Source organism: Esox lucius, chromosome 21 (genome assembly GCF_011004845.1).
Source record: "Esox lucius isolate fEsoLuc1 chromosome 21, fEsoLuc1.pri, whole genome shotgun sequence".
Classification (NCBI taxonomy): domain Eukaryota; kingdom Metazoa; phylum Chordata; class Actinopteri; order Esociformes; family Esocidae; genus Esox; species Esox lucius.
The window spans coordinates 6,031,505-6,054,529 of record NC_047589.1 but is presented as its reverse complement, the minus strand read 5'-3'; the positions used below and the strand labels follow the sequence as shown (position 1 = coordinate 6,054,529).

Sequence of the window (23,025 nt, the reverse complement as noted above, 5' to 3'; positions counted from 1 at the left end):
GGCTTGTCGTGCCAGTGAGATTCAATGCCCTCTCTCCCTGGTTTGGATCACAGACACCTGTTCTGTTGTTAATCACCCTCACCTGTTTCCATAATCACTGTTCCTATGTAAGTTCCTCCATTCCCAGTGTGTCTGGTCTGTCTTTGTTTGGTATACACTTTCTTTTTCAGTCTTTTAGTCTTGTTTCCTTTGGTTATAGTTCAAATAATTTTATTAAATGTCCCTGTTGTCTCTGCGCTTGTGTCCTGCCTCATCAACTGTGACAAGTAACCTGTTCATGACAGTTCATTAAATGCTAGATTATGACCTTCACTCATGTAGGCTGATAATGTGTGTTTCAATACTTTCATTAACTTTGTAGATGCACTTTCAGAACATGACAAATGTATCACGTCACAACCATGATGATGATGACAACAACATAGGACCCTGCATCGCACTGATGGTTTGTATATGAAGATAAACAGAGTCGGTCCTGGTTGGTCTCTGGTTGGAAGATGAGATGCTGCTGAATGGAGAGTTGGAGGGCTAGTAAAAGGGCAGTCTTCGATCTGTTCTGAAGATCAAAACACAAAAGCACTGAAGAAGATATTGGCTTGTATGGGCGCTTATTTTTTCATGGGAGAGTAAAATGGTGTCTTGGCTCTAAAGATTTTGCAGCATTTATCCTAAGAGTAGGGGTGTTAACCCTGGTGTCATGGCTATATGTCCAATCTGGCCCTCTTATGACCACATCATCCCCAGCTAGCAACTTACTGTTATATATAATTGATTAAAATAACTAAAATTACAATATTTGTATATAATAATGACTACAATGATGATGGAGAAAATATGATCTCCCAGGCCCACTCCCACTGAATCTAGATGGGGTCCCAGAATGGAGTGTGTTTCCTGGGAGGATCATGAGTTTGGGGTTTTGTCCTGGTTTCTGTTGGTACCAGGATAGACACTGATGGCCCCATGACTGTCCATTGGTACAATTACCATGTACATTACTACTGGTTCTACATTTCAGAGAGACTGTCTGTCCTGGGAGAACAGCTTCAACTGCAGGAGTCTGAGTCACAGTGACCTGACCTCTGGATTCTGAAACATAAAATAATACACACACATTAAAAAAATGAACTACAGTAACAATATATCCCATATATACATAATAACTCTTAACATTATTCCTTTGTGTAGATTAAATTACTTTTCAACAATACATTCAAAAAAAATGTACCCATGAATTAGAGAGCAAGTGTCCAGATGAAGATGGTTATAATAGTCATGGTTGTTGTGTGTTCAGTTGTCATGAAGGACAGCTCTCTGTCATGAAGTGTTAACATACCGTACAAAGGTATTTTGTTGGATAAACTGTTCTTATTGGAGGAAAACGGACTGTGTAATGGTTGGCTATGATCACTGACCGCCTCATATGTGTCCAGGCATAAAAGACTGTGTTAACTTCATAATTACTGAAGAACATGGAAGAACAATGGAAGATCAACATCTTGGACGCATGCTGAATAAAGACAGTTCCCCTCTTACTACCGGTTGCATTTATTTTGTTTATGGATCAAAAATGGACAGAATCTAACACTGGGTGTGAATATGAGTATGAATGACATTATATCCATCCATCCATCTTCTTCCGCTTATCCGGGGCCGAGTCGCAGGGGCAGCAGTCTAAGCATAGATGCTGTGATGGCAATTTTATCGATCAGAACTCTTTAAGAAGGAAGTACAGAGACAAAATACTCTTGGCACAAATTAACAGTTTATTTATTATTTGCAAATAAGAGAGATGTGTCCAACGCTTACATACATAATCAGCCGAGGAGTCTCTGACTCAAAAATGCACAATCCGTATTTATTACATAGAAAAGGGGTGTGTTAAGATGCTGCCATCTGTTTACCCCAAAGGGCGGGCTGTCCCCCCACCTTATCCTTCTCAACTCCTGAGGAGACACAATGTCTGGATAGTCAACAGAGACACTAAAGGGTTATACAGATTTACGAGTACCCCTCTAATCCACCCGTGCCGGTCAAGGATGTCTCCTATTCAAACACCAGACCCCTCTCAGCATCTTTAACTAGTAACTCATTCATACATGTATAGGACGACAAAGAATACATCCTTCTTCTAGGCAGGAGGACATGGCCCAAATACGTAATAATCCTCTGATATTATACAGACGTGTGTCACAATCAAAGTACAGATTTACATACCAGCCAATAGAAAGACAGATGTTTCTCAAATGCACCTTAGTTCAAAATTTCCATAACAATGCCCAGACATCTATCTCCCTAGACACTTCCTCCAGCTCTTCTGGGGGGACACCGAGGCGTTCCCAGGCCAGCCGGGAGACATAGTCCCTCCAGCGTGTCCTAGGTCTTCCCCAGGGTCTCCTCCCGGTGGGACGGGCCCGGAACACCTTCCCGGGAAGGCGTTCAGGAGGCATCCGGAACAGATGCCCAAGCCAGCTCAGCTGACCCCTCTCGATGTGGAGGAGCAGCGGCTCTACTCTGAGCTCCTCCCGGGTGACCGAGCTTCTCACCCTATCTCTATGGGATCGCCCAGCCACCCTGCGGAGAAAGCTCATTTCGGCCGCCTGTCTCCGGGATCTTGTCCTTTCGGTCATGACCCAAAGCTCATGACCATAGGTGAGAGTAGGAACGTAGATTGACCGGTAAATCAAGAGCTTCGCCTTTACGGCTCAGCTCTTTCTTCACCACGACAGACCGATACATCGACCGCATTACTGCAGAAGCAGCACCGATCCGTCTGCCAATCTCCCGTTCCATCCTTCCCTCACTCGTGAACAAGACCCCTAGATACTTAAACTCCTCCACTTGAGGCAAGAACTCTCCACCAACCTGATGTGGGCAAGCCACCCTTTTCCGACTGAGGACCATGGCCTCGGATTATGTTCTGTTCATTTAAAAAATAGACATGGGCTCCATAATAACATGACACATTTGAATATGAATGTTATTCAGTGTGTTTATTTTGACAGGAATGTACTTTTATTTTAATGATAATAAGACCTTCTAATGTCTAAAACTTTGATTAGTTGTATGAACACACATACTGGACTGAGTTGGACACACAACAAGTAAAATAACAACAATTTATTGTGAATTAATGAGATTAGGAAGGCATTGGATCTCACTGACATGGCATGACAATTAAACATTTCATCACAGACTCACAAGTGTGATCATACCTGATTTTAGCCCTTTTCTTAAATGTTCACACATAATATTACTAGTACCACAACTTCAAGACAATCACAGTCTTCTCAACGTCCTTGGAACAAGGTGAACATTTAGTTACCATACCAACCAGCCCTGTCTATGGAAATCTCAGTTTTACTCCCACGGCTACCAGACTAGCTGTTGAACACTGTTTGATATAACCTGGACTGGTCTAGATGTGAGTGCCTGGTTTTAACATACATGGTGGTTTTAATGAGGGAAACATACCAGATATGCCACTAAAATGGGTATTATATTTCTTGTAGATAGTGTATGTACAAACCATGTTTCTCATGTTTCAGCCCAGCATCAGGTTTGATTCATGTTCAGTAACCTGTTTATGAAGTGAGTTAATCTAATGTTGGATAATCAGAAACGATATATGGATATGTGGAAGTAGGGAGAAAAGACTGAGCAGATTATGGATGGTTTTTCCCATTTATAGGGATGACTGTATACTTAAGGGGGAGTAGCCAACTACTATGGGCCCATAAAACCAGCTTGTTATATCTAGATACTTTGAACAACTTGAGTTTCACCCATCCTGTTTGGCTGTTATCATTTATTTTTCCCATGCACAAAAATAATTAAAGACCTCTATAGAACTTCAGACTCAAGACCATTAATTTCTAGAACAACACATTTTCACTTTCCGATCATGTGTAATTTAACAAACCATGATGATGATGATTGTTAAAATGAAGATAATTATGAGGTAAAATATCTAGATGAATATGGTGCTGAAGGTCATTGTTTTGGAGATTCTGGACAGGTGACAGGTCAGATAGTTTCAGAGGATGTATCATCACCTCAGCATTCTAAGTTATGTAGCAGACAATCTTATCCACAAACTGCAACACTTATTACGACTGTCAGCCTGAGTGTATCTACTTGTGGGAATGAACCCCTCCAACACTGGTGTTGCAAGTGGCATTATTTTCCAACTCTAGTGTGTTTCAAAACATGAAATAACTTCATGGGTGCAATTCTACACCATGTAACAAGTCACAATCATCATGTGTGATTATAATGATGGAGAACGTGATATGAATAATGCTTTCTAATCTTATTCAAAGTTGACCTCTACTGACCAGTGTTCCATGTCACTGTCTCTTCCCCCTCAACACCTGCAGTAGGTCCCAGCTGTAACAGTTCAGTCACTGTGCAGTCTGACTGAGGGAGGTTTTTGTACGGCTCTGTTTCACTGTGTGAACACACAGCTACTAGGGCAATGTTCACTCTGACAGTAGTATTCTCCTGCATCTTCAGTCTGGACTCCACTGATGGTCAGAGTGAAGTCACTCCCAGATCCACTGCCACTATATCTAGATGGAACCCCAGACTGAAGTATATTAGCAGAGTAAATTAGGAGTTTAGGAGCTCCTCCAGGTTTCTGTTGGTACCAGGCTAGACACTGACGGTCATATGATGACTGACCATTCCAACAACGACCATACACATTACTACTGGTTCTATATTTCAGAGAGACTGTCTGTCCTGGGAGAACAGCTTCAACTGCAGGAGTCTGAGTCACAATGTACTGACCTCTGGATTCTGAAATAGAAAAAATAATAATTGTACATCATTAGATATTAGTAACATTTTCTAAACAGTCTTTCAGGTTACTCATCTATTTTACTTTTCATTCCATAAAGATTAAACCAAATGTTCTTTACCTTTGAAGCAGAGGACAAGTGTCCAGATGAAGATGACTATACAAGTCATGGTTGTTGTGTGTTCAGTAGTAATGAAGAACAGCTCTCAGTCATGAAGTTTTCAACCCACTGGGCTATGAACACTATATGAGCAACTGGGCAGATGGATTATGCAAATTATTGTTTTGAATCTATTGTGGGGTAGGCTTCAATTATTTGAATATATTTTACTTTACATGTGTTAGCTTGTATACAAACAGCACCTTCTTCACTAAGATCATAAAACTTACAGTTATGCTCATAAGTTTGCATACCCTGGCAGAAATTGTGAAATCATGGCATTGATTTTGAAAATATGACTGAACATGCAAAAACAAAAGAAAAATTATTTAAGGACAGTGATCATATGAGGCCATTTATTATCACATAGTTGTTTTGCTCCTTTTTAAATCATAATGATAACAGAAATCACCCAAATGGCCCTAATCAAAAGTTTACATACCCTTGAATGTTTGGCCTTGTTACAGACACACAAGGTGACACACACAGGTGAAAATGTCAATTATAGGTGAATTTCCCACACCTGTGGCTTTTTAAATTGCAATTAGTGTCTGTGTATTAAAAGTCAATGACTGTGTTAGCGCTAACGTGGATGCACTGAACAGGCTAGACACTGAGCCATGGGGAGCAGAAAAGTACTGTCAAAAGACCTGCATAACAAGGTAATTAAACTTTATAAAGATGGAAAGGGATATAAAAAGATATCCTTATTAAGAAGTGGAAAATTCAGGGATCTCTTGAAACCAAGCCAAGGTCAGGTAGACCAAGATACTGTAGATTTCAGCCAAAACTGCCAGAAGAATTGTTCGGGATACAAAGAAAAACCCACAGGTAACCTCAGGAGAAATACAAGCTGCTCTGGAAAAAGACGGTGTGGTTGTTTCAAGGAGAACAATATGACGATACTTGAAAAAAAGCTGCATGGTCGAGTTGCCAAAAAGAAGCCTTTACTGCGCTAGTGCCACAAAAAATCCCTGTAACAATATGCCTGACAACACCTTGACACGCCTCACAGCTTCTGGTACACTGTCATTTGGAGTGATGAGAACAAAATAGAGCTTTATGCTCACAACCATACGCGCTTCGTTTGGAGAGGGGTCAACAAGGCCTATAGTGAACAGAATACTATCCCCACTGTGAAGCGTGGTGGTGGCTCACTGATGTTTGGGCATGTGTGAGCTCTAAAGGCATGGGAAATCTTGTGAAAATGTATGGCAAGATGAATGCAGCATGTTATCAGAAAATACTGGCAGACAATTTGCATTCTTCTGCACGAAAGCTGCACATGAGACGCTCTGGGACTTTCCAGCATGACAATGACACTAAGCACAAGGCCAAGTTGACCATCCAGTGGTTACAGCAGAAAAAGGTGAAGGTTCTGGAGTGACCTTCACAATCTCCTGACCTTACAGTTTTTGTCAATTGCAAACACTAAAACCCATTGGCTGAACAAAGTTCTCAGTTGCCTGAACTCATTTAGGTAATTGTGCAGTCTGTTATCAATACCTTAAACCATTTCACATGGTAAAACACAATTTGCAGATCTCACAAAACTCACATTCTCATTCTCCAAACACATTCTGCACTCTAATGCACATGTCATCCATACTGGTAAACACAAGTGGCAACAATCAAAAACAAATAGAGAACATGTCATTGATTGAACTCAACCACTCAAAATTAATGTTTTTGTAACCAGGTTCTAATTAGCCTTCAAAATTACTTGCAAAAAACTAATACCTCAAGGTCTGGGAACACCACTTTAATAATTTTTTAGTAATGTCCTGGTTCTTGGTTTAAGATAAGATAAATATCAAATGCACTGACATTAGATAATTTGTCTTTAGCTGTAAATGTAAAACACAAACAAACAGTTGCTCTTATCAAGAAAATAGTATTATTGAAAATGTTTAACAGTGCATATTACACTCCAATTAAAAAAATAATAATGTTCTGGCCAGTACTACCTTTTAGGTTTTGCTGCAGCAATAGTCCCTTTAATTTAGTTGTGCACAACCCAGTACCTGTTTGAACTCAGTCTAAAAATAATATGTATCCCACACGATCCTAAAACAAAATCCACAGGAGGGAGAGACCTTACTGGCGAGGTAGTATAAAAGGAAATCCAAACTCAGGCCTGCAGTTCAGAATCCAGTCCGCTGTCCTTCTATGCTCTTTTCTTTTCCCGCCACAGCTATGTCAACAGAAAAGGTTTTCAGACACCAGCATCAAAACAATATATTTCTTTCACAGCTAAATGTTCGCCGTTTTCTCCCTCTGCAACAGGTTTGGAAAAGAAAGAAAAAAGCTACATAAGTAATTTAACATTGGCCACATACGTCTTAACTAATAATATGCCCAAACATTATAAACAGTTTAGCAAATACATTGACATTGAAAACAAGACCCACGCTTCCTCCAGAACTAGTAAAGCGATCATTATGACTGTGTTTCCCTCATTTCAACTGTATGGTAACATCGTAATTTTTAAACTTGTACAGGATAACAGTTAGGAATAAACACATTATATGAGCTTACCTACGTCAACAGAAAATGTTTTCAGACACCAGCATAAATTAAATGAAAAATATTTCACAGCTCAATGTTCGCCGTTTTCTCCCTCTGCAACAGGTTTCGAAAAGAACAACACCCGCGCTGCGCATCTGTCACTTAAGTGAGCATTGCCGCAAAGTGTTTGCCACTGCTGAAAAGTGTTGAAAATTGAAATGACTCCATTAAAACAAAGTGTCATAACCTGAGCTATGTGTCTGATTAATAAATTAAAATAGGAAACTCATACTTTGTGTTTTATTTTACTCATATGTAGGCTATATCTCAAGGAATATTTTAACTTCAGTACAAATTAGCTTGGATGAATGTACAAAATATCCTATTATGATGACAAATATTGATCACTCAATCACATCATCCCTGCTTTAAAGTTTTAAACACAACCAACAGATTTTGGGGTGGGTTAAATTTTCAGAAAATGGAGCAAAGTTTCAGAAATTGTGTTTTAGCAATTTTGAAAAACTGTAATATCATCGAGCCACTCTGGGGAGTTCTCAAAAGTGCCGTTCAAGCAAGACGACCCAAGGCTTTGCATGACCTGGAGGCATTTCGCCAAGACAAATGGGTAGCTATAACACCTGCAAGAATTCAGGGCCTCATAGACAACTATTACAAAAGAATGCACTCTGTCATTGATGCTAGAGGGGGCAATAGACAGTATTTTCTGGGTCTCAATCCACGGATCCACGGATGGAGCACTTTGTGTACATTTGCATAAATAAACAAGAAGCAACAAACTAATGTTATGGACATATTTTTGATTGTGTACCGTGCAGTTGCAACTAATCTTCTCAAGGAGAATTCACTGAAAGGTACAGGACACTTGAAATCGATTCAGCAATAAGCCTGGTTGGAGCCCAGAGACTGATTTTGGCTTAAAGGACAATTGTGTGGTGGGCTGAGATATGATGGATCACACACACAGACTGTCCCACAGCTGCAAGTGGATTCTACTCCCTGGGGTGCCGCACGTCTACAGTGATGCCTGGTTCCTGACAGCTGGACTAATTCTAGTGCTGATGATTCTGCTATGAGATGAGGCAACACCCAACCGATGGGGGGAGCTGTGGAAAGCCGCGATTCTGGACAACGTTTTCTGGGGCACGGAAGACCAACTGCACGACATCATGCCACGCTGGTACATCTTATCTGCTGTCCAGGTAGTTGAGAGAGGAACCTGGGGTCGACGACACACACACTACATATATGGACTGTTTTAGATTAGGCCTGAATTTGCTTTAGACTGTTCATGGTTGCCACAGATAGAAGAAGACCTAGGTCAGCATGCCCTGTTCTTAGTAAGTGATTATGGCCACAACCAAGGCGCCAGGACTCAAACCTATCTTATCTATGATCTAACTACAGATGGCTCCAAGCAGAAGTTGCCTGTGTCTCCTCTGTTTCTTCTATTTGGGCAGGACAGAGTCCAGGGGTTGCTCAGATCAGGTCTGTTAACTATGACCTAGAACTATGGTTGCCATGACAGTGTAGGGTCCTATCTTGTTTTCCGGTTAGTATGACTTGTTTTTGTATGTATCTTATAGCATAAGAGATAATACTTTTGGGAGCTGACAAGGAGGGATATAAAGAGGTAAAAGCAATAATGTATAAATAGAACAATTGTTATGACACTACCCTGTTGGTCTCTGTACTTATGCTCTGTTTTGTAAAAGTGATTGTTCTCATGGATCCACATAATTAAACTGAAATAATCAACTTGAACCACTATAGCATTTTGGTGAGGGGCTATAAGAAAATCTCTACGCTGTTAACAGAGGTTTGAATGGCCGCCATTGAATATGTGTTTGAATGAATGAGAGAGAGACAGAAGCACAGAAGCATGGATAATTCTGTGTGCACTCAGGAACAGTTGGATGGGTGTGTGAATGTGAATGTGTGCTCAATAAAATTAATGATTGGGTTGTGTATCTTATTACAATTGTGAATTTTACCTAAAATCCCGACCATACTTGTGTTTCTTTGATCTGTGTTCTGATGAAAGACAATAGCAACATCTATATGCCATAAGTCCTCTAGTTAGACTATATACAATTGACTATGATCCATTGACTTTGTTCAACGTATTTTCTTGTTATGACATAAGGAAATAGCCAGACATTTTAACTCAAAAGGTTCCGTCACGGCTCCCTATTCTTCTTTGGCGCTTTCTAGTGTTTGTTTGAGGGACGTCCAGCATAACCCGTGTTTTAGAATTGAAACAACAACATCACTGACTAGAACTGTTGTAATTCACTAATTCTTTATCGATCAGTGACATTCCCCATAACCCCCAAATGAGCACTGGTGCGGCTGTGGCAACACATACGCCATTTATGCTGGTGATTTTCACCCAGATCACAGAATTTCTTTTATTGTTTTTTTCCTATTAGGAAGAAATTCGGGCTGTTGTTTTTGTTGTGTTTTTGGTTAAAAAGACGGATCATTCTTTTGGTAACGTTTGGAAATATATTATAGCTGTTGGATATTTCTGGCAATTTGGCAATTCTTATTATTACTTTTTAATTCCATGTTTATATTATTCAATGTGCGGTAATAGCCGAATAAACACTTGAAAGATACAGTCTTTGTCACAAGCATTCTGGTCCCATTCTACTTTAAAAATGGCACTAAATTGTGTCCCGACTGGATTAAAAGCAGTGCAAGGCCCAGACAAGGAAATTCAGTCTTCATATAACTATGAAATACAAAGGGTACAGTTTGATCATTTGAACATAATACAAACAGACATGGATTATTTATTTTAATTTTGCAAGATACAAGAAGCATCACAAAATGGAAACCCAAGGTAAAGCCAAAATGAAACCCAGATGAGGAGAGCTGAGACCCCTGTTGAATACATGCTAAACTCCATGGTAAGAAGGCAGTTACACACATTACAGAGACCCCTGTTGAATACATTCTGAAACTCCATGGTAAGGAGGCAGTTACACACATTACAGAGACCCCTGTTGAATACATGCTGAAACTCCATGGTAAGGAGGCAGTTACACACATTACAGAGACCCCTGTTGAATACATTCTGAAACTCCATGGTAAGGAGGCAGTTACACACATTACAGAGACCCCTGTTGAATACTTGCTAAACTCCATAGTAAGGAGGCAGTTACACACATTACAGAGACCCCTGTTGAATACATGCTGAAACTCCATAGTAAGAAGGCAGATGCACACTTTACTGAATGGTGGAAAATGACAAAATACAGCGTCAACCGTTTCCCACCACAAGGCACCTTTGATCCTGTAATATTGGCTGAGGTACACAGAGCCATATACCGCAAGAGCCATTAACCTGGTCTATTTTATAAAATAAAGACTTGAAAATGTGGCAAGTGTGATGGCAATTCCATCGATCTACACTCTTAAATGAGGAAGAACAGAGACAGATTTTATTTAGAAGGTCCAACCTTAACTGCAGATTTTAATCCTCACGGTCCAACCGCAACTGTATTGTGCTCCTACCTCCTTAGTACTAAATATAAGTCTGGGTACCTGTACTGATGAATCCCAAAAATCATATAAGCCGGGCGCCCAGACTCTCACCCCTTTCGCAGCCAGTCCACGAGCGGGGGAGGATTTAAGACTCCAGAGACCTAGTCTCCGGCCGTGCACGGTTAACCCGCTAAGATATGATTACGAGACACCAGGGTAAGTAACCAAGGACGAGCTCCCAAAGTGTGATGGCAATTCCATCGATCTACACTCTTAAATGAGGAAGAACAGAGACAAAATTCTCTTGGCACAATGTAACAGTTATATTATTATTTGCAAATAAGAGAGAAGCGTTAAACGCTTACAAACATAATCAGTCTCTAACTTAATGCATGAACAGTTCGTATTTATAGAGAAAAAAGGGGTGTGGTAAGTTGCTGTCCTAACTCAAACAGAACACATTCTATTACTACCTAGGCTTCACACAAGGGGCAAGCTATCCTCCCCCACATGGGTAACCTCTTCAACTCCAGAAGACTCACAGCATCTGGACAAACAACAGATAGACACTGATGGGTTATACAGATTGACCGATTTACGAGTAACCCTATAATCTGCTGATACCAGTCAATAATGACCCTAAACACCAGATCCCCCTCTCCTACATTCCTAAGAAGCAAAGGTCTGGCACCCTTCTTGGTCTAGGCAGGAGAACATGGTCAAGGTACCTAATAATCCTCTGATATTATACAGACGTGTGTTACATACCAGCCAATAGAAAGACAGACATTTCCCAAATGTACCTTAGTTCAAAATGTCCATAACACTACCTATATGCATGGAGGAGGAAGGTACGAGGGCTAACACACAAGGAGCCCTGTAATCCCCAGAAAATGAGCTAGCCTGCGCATCACTAGCCTTGGGAAATCCAGTCAATGACCAAACCCCCACCTCCCTTGGCCGACCAGCTTTGAGCTCTACACCTTCTGCTCCTAACTTCCTGCCCCCACCAGCATATACTGACTTATCAACACCTATAGCAGCAGCCACCAGGAAGCCTTCCGTGAGGATTTCATGCTCCTAACCATTAGCGTTGTGCTTGAACATGCCATCCCACCTCAACAGTATTTTCAACAGTATTGCAAACTGCCTGCCTAACAAAACTAACAACTGACTGTAAGCCTGCTTATTATTTATACTCTTATTGTGCAATTTGTACTATTTGTCATGTTTGTCTAGATGTTCAGTGATTTTCAAAGTTTAAGACTTAAAATACTTCAAAGTGAGTTGATGGTACGTGCTACATTCATAAAGACATTTGCAGAATGTGATGGTAATTCCATCGATTTACTTAAAGGAGTAAGAAACAGAGACAAAATTCTCTTGGCACAATATAACAGTTTATTAATTATTTGCAAATAAGAGAGACGCGTCAACTGCTTACAAACATAATCGTCCGAGGAGTCTCTACCGTAAGACAAAACAATCCGTATTTATTACAGTTAAAAGGGGTGTGGTAAGTTGTTGCCCATCTGTCTTGTGTAACATTTACCCAAATGGCGGGCTGTCCCCCCACCTTATCCTTCTCAACTCCTGAGGAGACACAATGTCTGGACAATCAACCGAGACACTAAATTGTTATACAGATTTACTTATTTATGAGTAACCCTCTAATCCGCTGGTGCCGGTAAAGGATGCCCCTTAGGCAAACACCAGATCCCTCTTGGCAACTTTAACTAGTAACCCATTTATACATGTATAGGACGATCAAGTATACATCAGTGCAAGAATTTCCACAACAATCCATCCTCTTGATACCATGTCAAACCTTGGTATCAAACCTTAAACAGTTCACTCATTAAGATGTAGACTGCAACAAAACAGTACTTTTTAACAACATGACCCAGTCAATATCATTACCCCAAGGATTAGAGAACGTAACAAATCTGAAATGTCTGGATCCTCATTTACATGCTTATAGACCATTACCTTCGTTGTAACTCCAAGATCACACATTTTCATTATACAGAATTATAACATAGTACACCAAAACCTTTTATGTTAAAATCATTTGTCAAAGGAAATGAAATTCAGGTGACACATATATTGACAGTATGGGGTATGTGGCAACGACACGTGGGTGTGTAAACACCAATCACTGAATACATCCTTTAATTTGTCACTGGTACAAAGTCCTCTCATGCCAATTACTTGATTCACTGAAAAGTCCTCTCATGGTTAGATGTACTTCCAAAGTCATCACAAATGTTCTGCTCCTCCAAACGTCAGACAGTCAGTTAAGAACCATTTCTTGGCAGGCCGGTGTAACAGAACGTAAAAGTCAGCTGTATATTTCAAGGTGTTGTCCTTCATAGCTCAAATGCAGACACAGCTGTAGTTATCTTCATTCTAGCTGCTTTATCAGCCAGGTCAGGAGAATCTGTGTGCTCTCCTTTGTAAATGCCAAGATGACCAATTTTAGCTAAAGGCTCTATAGCTGCAGGCCGGGTCAAAGTGATGGTTACTAGCACCCGAAAATTCACTTTTCCCTCAGTGACTTCAATTCACTGTGCCTAACCTTTAAACATAGAAGCCCTCCTGTAGCGTGTGTCGCAAAAGTTGCAAACTGAACATCTAACAAAAACAAACGTGAAAATGATAAAAACATCCACAAACGAAATAAAGAAAAACAACTGTACCACACGGTCGCTCGTGTGAAGGAAGTATATTGAAACAACTCCCAAAGTAGCATATGAAAATATGCATTTCCACTGGTAATGGCCAAACTAAGGTGAAACATCACATGTAACATGATTACTCAATTTACCTCCTAAAGTCAAGGGAATTTTCTCAACTTAGATGCATGTCCATGTTATTCAATATAGTGGTGATCAGCCAAAAATCGCTACTGTCATGCAACGACACTAAGATTGTTCTAGCAATTAACAATGTTGGATGACTTAAGATCTCCACCCTTACTACAATTTGTTTCAAAATCATAAATCTCAACATTAAAGCTATTGAGAGGAAAAGAAAGATAGCTTGCACTTAACGTCTGATAAACCCAAAACTAAACATACTAATGTAGGGGAAATTACCACAGGGGAGGACAGGCAGAAAACTCAAACGGAAAACCTAGAGCAAAGGCCAACCCAGGGGGTCTGCCCCCCTTCCTGCAGCCAATGAAAGTCCCCACACAAAAACGTGACATGGTCTTCAGACTGCCTGGAGTAAAAGACATCAAGCCTACAATTTAGCCGATATCCTACGGTAACTAAAAGTTCAGAGTTATTGTTCTACCCATCTAATATCGTTGCTGTTCCCAAAAAAAAAATCACTTATCTTATAAACACAGCAACAGTAGGGAGAGGAAAAACTCACAAGAAAGGCCAAGTTAACAGAAAACAGATGCATGAAGTAACTAAAATCAAAGAACAATCAGGGAGTGATCCCCAGGATACTCCAACCTAGATCTCTAATTACAGTCAAATCAATCAACCCCATTTGTCAGTTTACCAGGCTAGAATTTAAAACACCAGTAACGAGCACCAGGCGTAGGTCCAAGAACACAAGTATTAACCCAGGTATCATTGTAAATACAAATACATTTTAAATAGGACATCTAACATTACGGGTTTATTTATCCGGGGAACAAACTGGCTGTAGCGATTTTACCCTCTTTTGCAGGCTATGACTATATTGGCTGCGAATCCAGTCTTTATGGAAAACTGGATGTGTTATCTTAATATTATATTAAGACTTTGGCCATTCTACTCCACACAAGGAGAGAGAAAACACAATTTTAACCCCTCATTACGAAACCACGAGACCATATTTTACCAAATTAGAAAAGCATCATTATGCCAATTTCCAATCTATCCCTCTAATTAAATTTAGGACATTATTTTCGCATACACCCCAGCGGACACCAAACAATGCAAAACCTTGCGATTTCAAAACTTCCAAGGTAACTCCCACGTGCCCAGGGAATACCAAAACGGACAAATGGATTTACTAGGTGTCAACCACAAACAGATATTGACAAATGCCCGTGACTCGGGCCATAATCACATACAGAACAAACACAAGTGGCGCGTGCGCATAAACAACTGCATTAGAACAATCACTTAATTCAAACCATAAGCTGTCCACCAACTTCGGCAATTGACAGGAGCAATCCCTACTCCCTCCTACAGTCTCTGAAATTGGTGGACATAGAGCTTAGACAAAATCTGCGAGGTCCTCCGAGCACAGCAGTAGGTATAGATGCGCAACAGATATTGCCCCTAAGCCAGCAGTGCCTTACCTATGTGGTTGGAAATCAACCCGAGGCCTGCTCACCGCTAGCCCATTCTCCCCTACCTTTAATACAAGTCGCACAGGGAGACATGTGGGCACAATTCCCCTACAGTCGAAAAACAAACGAGACAACCTTCTCGCATTTCACACAGACAGTTGCACAGAAACCAATTCCACCAACAGAGAGCTGCTTAACATCCTGCACGAATCGCCCCGCAATAGGTTAGCTATATATATATATAGAAATAGTTATTCTACAAGTGTTGCATTCATAATGACAATAGTTTTTTCCCAATTTAGGCTAAATATCCTCTGCTGGTCTCTATAAGAAAAAATCTTTCAGTTCTGTGAATGAACAAGCATGGTAATGGTGGGCTGCATCCCAACCCACACAGAAAATAAATATATTGTTGCAATGCAAAATGCATATGGAACGTGATAAATATATGGCGAATGCATTTAACTTTATTCAAAATGCGTCTTTCAGGAAGGAATAACAACCTTTTATGTATTTCACCTTTTATTCTGAGATGTATTTAAAAATGTATACATACTCAAATTACATTTCAGGTTATTCCCAGAGGCATCAGGTTTTAGTGGACTGGTCCTGGCAAGGTCTGTGGTGTTCCTTAGGTGTAATCCAGGGATGTTTTTTTGTTGCTGAAATCTTATATTACAGCCAACAATAGGCCAATTTTCTAATTATCTAAACAAATATAGCCCACTTGTCCTCACACAGTGAATATACAAACAACACTTTCAAAATGTTAATCTTTAGTTCTAGATTTATTAATTATATTTTCTTGAATACATTAATTGGCCCATTTGTTTATTTTAAGTGTTTACCAAATATGTTTTAAACAATAATAAAATATTTAAGGTGTATTTGTTTTGAGGTGGTGGCAGTATACTAGATCCATCTCACCATTGGTTTGTTGATCTGCTTTATTTTAATGCTCCTACAGTCACGTTACGGTGAGGATCAGCGTCACCGTCCCGTACACCTCCAGTTCCTGTAACTCCACAAACACATCCCGGACATGTTTTGTGTGTGTTATGGACATTTTGAACTAAGGTGCATTTGAGAAATGTCTGTCTTTCCATTGGCTGATATGTAAATCTGTACTTTGATTGTGACACACATGTCTGTATAATATCAGAGGATTATGAAGTATTTGGGCCATGTCATCCTGCCTAGAAGAAGGATGTATTCTTTCTCGTCCTGTACATGAATGAGTTACTAGTTAAAGATGCAGAGAGGGGTCTGTTTGAATAGGAGACATCCTTGACCGGCACGGGTGGATTAGAGGGGTACTCGTAAATCTGTATAACCCTTTAGTGTCTCTGTTGATTATCCAGACATTGTGTCTCCTCAGGAGTTGAGAAGGATAAGGTGGGGGGACAGCCCGCCCTTTGGGGTAAACAGATGGCAGCATCTTAACACACCCCTTTTCTATGTAATAAATACGGATTGTTCATGTATGGAGTTAGAGACTCCTCAGACGATTATGTATGTAAGCGTTTGACGCGTCTCTCTCATTTGCAATTGATTTAATAAACTGTTAATTTGTGCCAAGAGTATTTCGTCTCTGTACATCCTTCTTAAAGAGTTCTGATCGATAAAATTGCCATCACATGTGACATGCCTTCAATCATTCACACCAGGTCCCAATCATTCCAATAGTATGAATAAATTCTGGTTTATGAATATAGGTTTAAACTAATTAGAAAGTATACAGATTAAAATGATTCTCCCTTTGTTCAAAATGTTTAAAATCCTCTCCTATGTTCTACTTATCACAACGTTTTTTTTATAAACAGCCCATACAATTCTGTTATTAAATCTCAAATGAAACACCATCTGTAGTATCCTCACAGACCTCCTAATATACAACCACACCTGCACTGACATACCACGTACAAAACAGACTAATAACATCCAAGACTAAGTTTTAATTGGAAGACCCTATGTTTGACAAGTTTGTCCCAACCCCTTTTCACCAGGGCACATGGCGCCAACGTGCCAGACTGGTTATAAGTATAGGAGAGGGGTTTGCTGGTTTCCTGGCCCACCAAGAGAGACAAAGTATTGTTAGAATGAGTGGATGGCCTTATTAGAAGGAACATATAGTCTTAAGAAGCAGTATGTGGTTATCTCTGTGGTGAAAAAAATACCTTAAGGAAAAACATTGTGTTGCTTAATGGTAGGAATGTACATGTACATTTATGGACATACGGTGTGCAGTATAATTAATAAAAAATGATTGGTTTATTTACATTTATTTTACTCCATGAGATTGCTTATTGTAGTCAAACATCTCTGACTTTGTTAAATAAAATGTGCATGTTTTTAATGTTCTGTTTGAATATTGAATAAATCCACGATGTTGCATTTATTTTCTGTTCCAAAACATATCCTATTTGCACTCAGTAAATCTGGATGTATTTATGTATACTGCCTTGAAGGATATTAAATAAATCATGTTGCATTTGGGTTTAAAACCAGGCCTCATAGTGCCCAATCAATCTTCATAGAGCTCAACCAGGCTTCGTAGTGCCCAGCCAGGCTTCACAGGGCCGAACCAGCCTTTGTTGTGCCCAACCAGGCTTCATAGTGCCCAGCCAGGCCTCAAAGTGTCATTGTCATTACAGGATTGCAATCTCCAACAGAGGAACAATCTGTATACATTGATATATAAACTAAGCTATTCTATTGGATAAAGACTTGCAGCTAAATTCACAGCGTAGGATTAAATTAATCCACAGAACACTAAAAAGCAGATGGAAGAATTTAGGGATACTAAACAATTCTTGATTGTGCTTTATAAGCACAATTGTGTATGTAATTTTGTCAGAGACCAAAATTCTGTAATAACCTTTATATAAACTGTTTGCTAAACAAAATATGGTTATTGTTTATAAAAGTAATAACTTGAAAACAGTGAAAGAGTTAATTAAATCAGTAACAAATGACCTGTGATTCAACAACAGTTGAAGTACCATTCAAAACCTCCACAGAGCCCAAGTCCTGCCCACAAGCCCACAGTGCCCATCTGCAGCCAGGCCCTTCTCGTTAAATATTGATTTCTCAAAGAGTTCAGAAATCAATATTTGGTGGAATAACCCTGATTTTTTGTCACAGCTTTCATGCGTCTTGGCATGCTCTGCACCAGTATGTCACATTGATGTTGGGTGAATAAATTTCAAGTAGCTCGGCTTTGTTTGATGGCTTGTGACCATCCATCTTCCTCTTGATGAAATTCCAGAGGTTTTCAATGGGGTTCAGAAGATGACATTACTCCATTCCTCTACAGTCCAATCCTTATGGTCTTTTGCATACTTCAGCCTGGCTCTTCTTTGCTTCACATTGATGAAGGGCTTTTTCTAGCTTTGCAAGACTTCAACTATGCCCCTAGGAGCCTTTTTCGAACCGTCCTCGCTGTGCACTTCACCCCAGATGCTGTTTGCCATTCTTTTTGTAGGTCACTTGATGTCATCCTACGGTTGCTGAGTGACATTCGAATGAGTTGACGGTCATCTCAGTCAGTGGACAGTTGGTTTCACCCTCTGCCAGTCTGTAGCTTTGTTGTCTGTTGCTTGACCTTGTTCTTATGAACAGCTGTCTTTGAAATTTTCAGGATGGAAGCAACCTGATGCTCACTGTCTCCCTCTGCCAGTAAAGCCAGATTTGAACCCTCACTCAACCGTTGTCATGCTAACTAGTTATTTTTTATATTCAAATTACCTTTGAGGTACTACTTGCACTGTTTTTGCCATCCAGCTGGTCCTATTGCAAGAGGGTAGTGATGACCACAGCAGTGGTTTTTATACTTTTCCTCGTTAAATTAGATTTGGTTCAGGTAATCACCTAATCAGTACCTCATTAAGTAAAGTGAGGTGTGCCCTTAGTGGTCTCTTAATTTTTTCCAGAGCTGTATTCTACATAGCCTACTGTTAGCTAGTGGATGAAAGTTAACTAATTCAAGGGAATATTGAATATACTTACTGAATTAATGTTACCCATTGGCCACAAGTATTTGGCCACAAAACGCTTGGTAAAGTTCGGCTCTGGAATCTAAAGGCGGTTGAGAGTGCAGAAAACGGTGAGCTAAGCAAATAGCATATAGCTGGCTAGCTTAGCTAACTTGCTTCTCTAGACTCCTCCATCCAATAAACCCAGTGTTATGTGTTGATACATTTTGTCTCCTAGTTCTATAGCTGAGTTTTGTGTGTCTACCACACGACTTAATCCATATGCACTCTTGTTCATTTGAGCCAATGTAACAGGAGAAAAACACTCATTTGCACGAAATGTAATAGCACTGAGGTTGTTTTGTTAGTTTATAAATACATATATTTCGATTAACCGAAAACTATTCTAATAATAACATACTATTCAGATAGTAAAAACGTTTCCGGTTGACATCCCACCCAGTACATTAACAGACACTGCCTGTCCTGGGAGAACAGCTTCAACTGAAAAATAAAAGAAGTAAACTAATATCAAAGAAATGAAATATATTAACACATTGTCCTGAATATACATATTAATACTACTGTACATTATTTCTGTGTGTAGATTCAATTATGTTTAACAATACATGTAATAAATGTTACCCTTGAAACAGAAAGTAGTGTCCACATGAAGATGGCTACAAACGTCATGCTTGTAGTGGCTTCAGTTGTCATGAAGGACTCACTCATGAAGTATTGAACTCACAGGGTTATAAACACTAAGCACCATAGCAGATGCACCATGAAAATTATAGTTTTAAATCTCAGTCTCAGTAGGTTTCCATCATTAGAATGAACTGCAGTAGATTTATTACAACAAATAGGAATGTTTTTCATCACTAATATATAGCTCGTTATGTCCTACTATTGTATGTTGTTCTGATAAAAAATATAATTAGCTGTCTGTTCATTTATGCTCTGTGTTGTGAGTTCCTCAAATAATTAAGTTAACACTACTCTAAACTTAAGCTGATAGGATTCCTCTAGTATTTTTGTTATTTCCTTGTCTTTACCACCACTGTTACATTTAAAATCAACATCTTTAATAAATTATTATACAACATGGATTACAATCACCATGACTGTTCTCTTTATGGAAAATATGGAGGAATTCAAACACTGGATCTAATAGTGGACTGTACCTAGGTTAGTGAGGAGGGCAGACTGTTCTCTATAGGACCCACATTGTCATCAATAAGTTATTTATACAAGATACTAAAATGTTCACAGATTAACAGCAGAGGTCAGACCATGTGTTGAAATCTACTCTTTATATTAATATGTTTTTGCCTTGACTAAAATACATGAATGAATAGACCAAAATAAATGGCATAACAGCATTTAGTCAATATGCTGATCTCAAGTGTGGTAATCATACCTGCATTTAGCTTCTTTTCTTTTCTTATTTGCATCACAGCATAAAGATCATCAAATCATAGTCTTCTCTACCACCAACCACCTGGGAACAGGGTGAACCACCCAATCTGGTGACAGTGCTGCTCTATTCTGGGACATGTTGAACCACCCAACCCTGTCTATGTAAACAGTTGAACAGTTTCACTCCCACAGCTCCAAGTCCAACAGTTGAACAGTTTCACTGGTTGAAATCCCCTGGACTGGTCCAGATGTGAGGGAGTGGACTGGTTTTATCCTCCATGGTGGAGGTAACTAAGTTATTCTATTGAGGTGATGAAGTTGCAATGCACCTTTTGATGTTTACCCCACGTGGTCATTCCTAGCAACATTAAACTGCAATGCATTTTGTATTGTGTATAGTGTTTAAAGTATAACGTGTGACATATGGAGCCATGGAACAATACATGGATGGTATGTGGCCAGCAGGTGGAGACAAAGCCCTGACCTGTTGAGGAGCTTTCTCCCCACAGGTCAACACACCTGGGTTTGATCAACCTCCTGGCACCTGCAGATCGTTGTTTAATCTGCCAGGCTCCAGATATGTCTCCTGGGTCCTCCCTAAAGGGGGGAGATTCAGGAGGAACTCTATGTGACCAATTTGTTTAGACACTTTGTAAGGAATATTTTGTCATCCTGTGAAGAACAGTTTTTTTACTAACCTGCACCAATATTATCATTTTTGTTGCTCCAATAAAACTTATTAGCATTTCTCCAGGATATTAGGCTTGTTTTTTTTTTTAAGGCCTGCACCCAACAAACACCCACACACCATGGTGATTGGCTCCACATGCCATAGTGGTACAGTGCTGTAGTGGGGGTTGAAACTGTGTAACATAATACTATAGAAGATAATGGATGATGACTGATGATGATGGAGAATGTGATCTAGGGATGTTTTCTAACTATTCAAATATGACCTCTACTGACCAGTGTTCCATGTCACTGTCTCTTCCCCCTCAACACCTAAAGTAGGTCCCAGCTGTAACAGTTCAGTCACTGTGCAGTCTGACTGAGGGAGGTTTTTGTACGGCTCTGTATCACTGTGTGAACACATCTTTACTGTTGATGTAGTGGTAACTCTGACAGTAGTAATCTCCTGAATCTTCAGCCTGGACTCCACTGATGGTCAGAGTGAAATCACTCCCAGATCCACTACCACTGAATCTAGATGGAATCCCAGAGTTCAGAGTACTTCCTTGATAAACAAGGAGTTTGGGAATGGATCCAGGTTTCTGTTGGTACCAGGCCATACAAGGCAACGATGAACCACAGTTTGGATACACATCACTGCTGGTTCTACATTTCAGAGAGACTGTCTGTCCTGGGAGAACAGCTTCACTGGCAGGAGTCTGAGTCACAGTAACCTGACCTCTGGATTCTGAAACAGAGAGGAAAAGTTGTACGTCATCAGGTTATATTAACATATACTGTTTAATTTAGTTCACTTAATGTACTTCATTATAGAAAAATGAAAGCAAATTTCCCTTACCCTTGAAGCAGAGGAAAAGTGTCCAGATGAAGATGGTTATCAAAGCCATGGCTGTTGTGGGTTTATTTGATTTGAAGGACAGCTCTCAGTCATGAAGTGTTAAACTCACAGGGTTATAAACACTCCCAGATCACTGAATCATGTGCTGTCTATACAGAGCATCATCACTATGCAAATAAGATTCTGGTCTTCTCCCTATCAAACATTATTCAGTAAATGTAAATCATGAATACTGAGAGTCCATTACAATCTGGTGATCTTTCTCTCCATATGTTCACCCAACAATCAACAATGTAAAATTAACTGCTGAAAAAGGGAATAAATACATTGTCTGTTTCTGGTTTAAAAGCTATAACATATGATTTGTATCAATGTTGTTAGCTAAGACAATACTATAATGTGTAACAGATAAAATATAATTGTGTAACAAAAATACAGTATATTATTTCTCAGTATTCATGTTAATACAGTATATTGATAAATATAAAGAGCAATACCAGTGTCACGGTACGGTGAGGTGAGGTTCAGCGCCACCGTGCCGTGCATCCCCAGATCCCGTCACAAACACATCCCGGACTTGTTTCCTGTCACATGTCTTCAGTTATTCACACCAGGTCCCAATCGTTTCATTAGTATGTGTTTAAATGTGTCCACTCTGCTCCCCACATAAGTTGATCATTGCTTTGTTGTTACTTTCATTTGTACGTCCCACAAGTAACCAGTGAGTGCCTCTGTTTTGCTGTCAGCCTCTTTACTTTCTTACGTTTGTTGTTTGTATTCTGCGTTTTTGTTTTCTCCTTAAAAACCAACTTCACCTGCATTTGG

The 23,025-nt window shown here is 39.7% G+C and overlaps 1 protein-coding gene and 4 gene segments (V, D, J or C); 2 read left to right on the top strand and 3 right to left on the bottom strand.

The window, feature by feature from the left end:
• Positions 1 to 23,025, bottom strand: part of LOC105008451 — a 966,635-nt gene that overhangs the window by 276,692 nt on the left and 666,918 nt on the right.
• LOC106024145 overlaps positions 1 to 23,025 on the bottom strand; it is a 458,405-nt gene that overhangs the window by 93,890 nt on the left and 341,490 nt on the right.
• LOC117593618 overlaps positions 1 to 23,025 on the top strand; it is a 530,161-nt gene that overhangs the window by 198,431 nt on the left and 308,705 nt on the right.
• The window catches only part of LOC105009329 (Ig kappa chain V-III region MOPC 63), a 784,483-nt gene that overhangs the window by 549,177 nt on the left and 212,281 nt on the right, over positions 1 to 23,025 (bottom strand). For 2 of the 5 annotated variants that reach the window (XM_034289345.1, XM_034289342.1), the window contains exon 3: positions 5,380 to 5,383. The exons of the other annotated variants lie outside the window; for them this stretch is intronic. In XM_034289345.1, coding sequence (XP_034145236.1) covers positions 5,380 to 5,383 — 4 coding nt within the window. The remainder of the gene's footprint in view (positions 1 to 5,379; positions 5,384 to 23,025) is intronic. 5 annotated transcript variants of the gene reach the window in all.
• The window catches only part of LOC114829915, a 587,221-nt gene that overhangs the window by 413,453 nt on the left and 150,743 nt on the right, over positions 1 to 23,025 (top strand).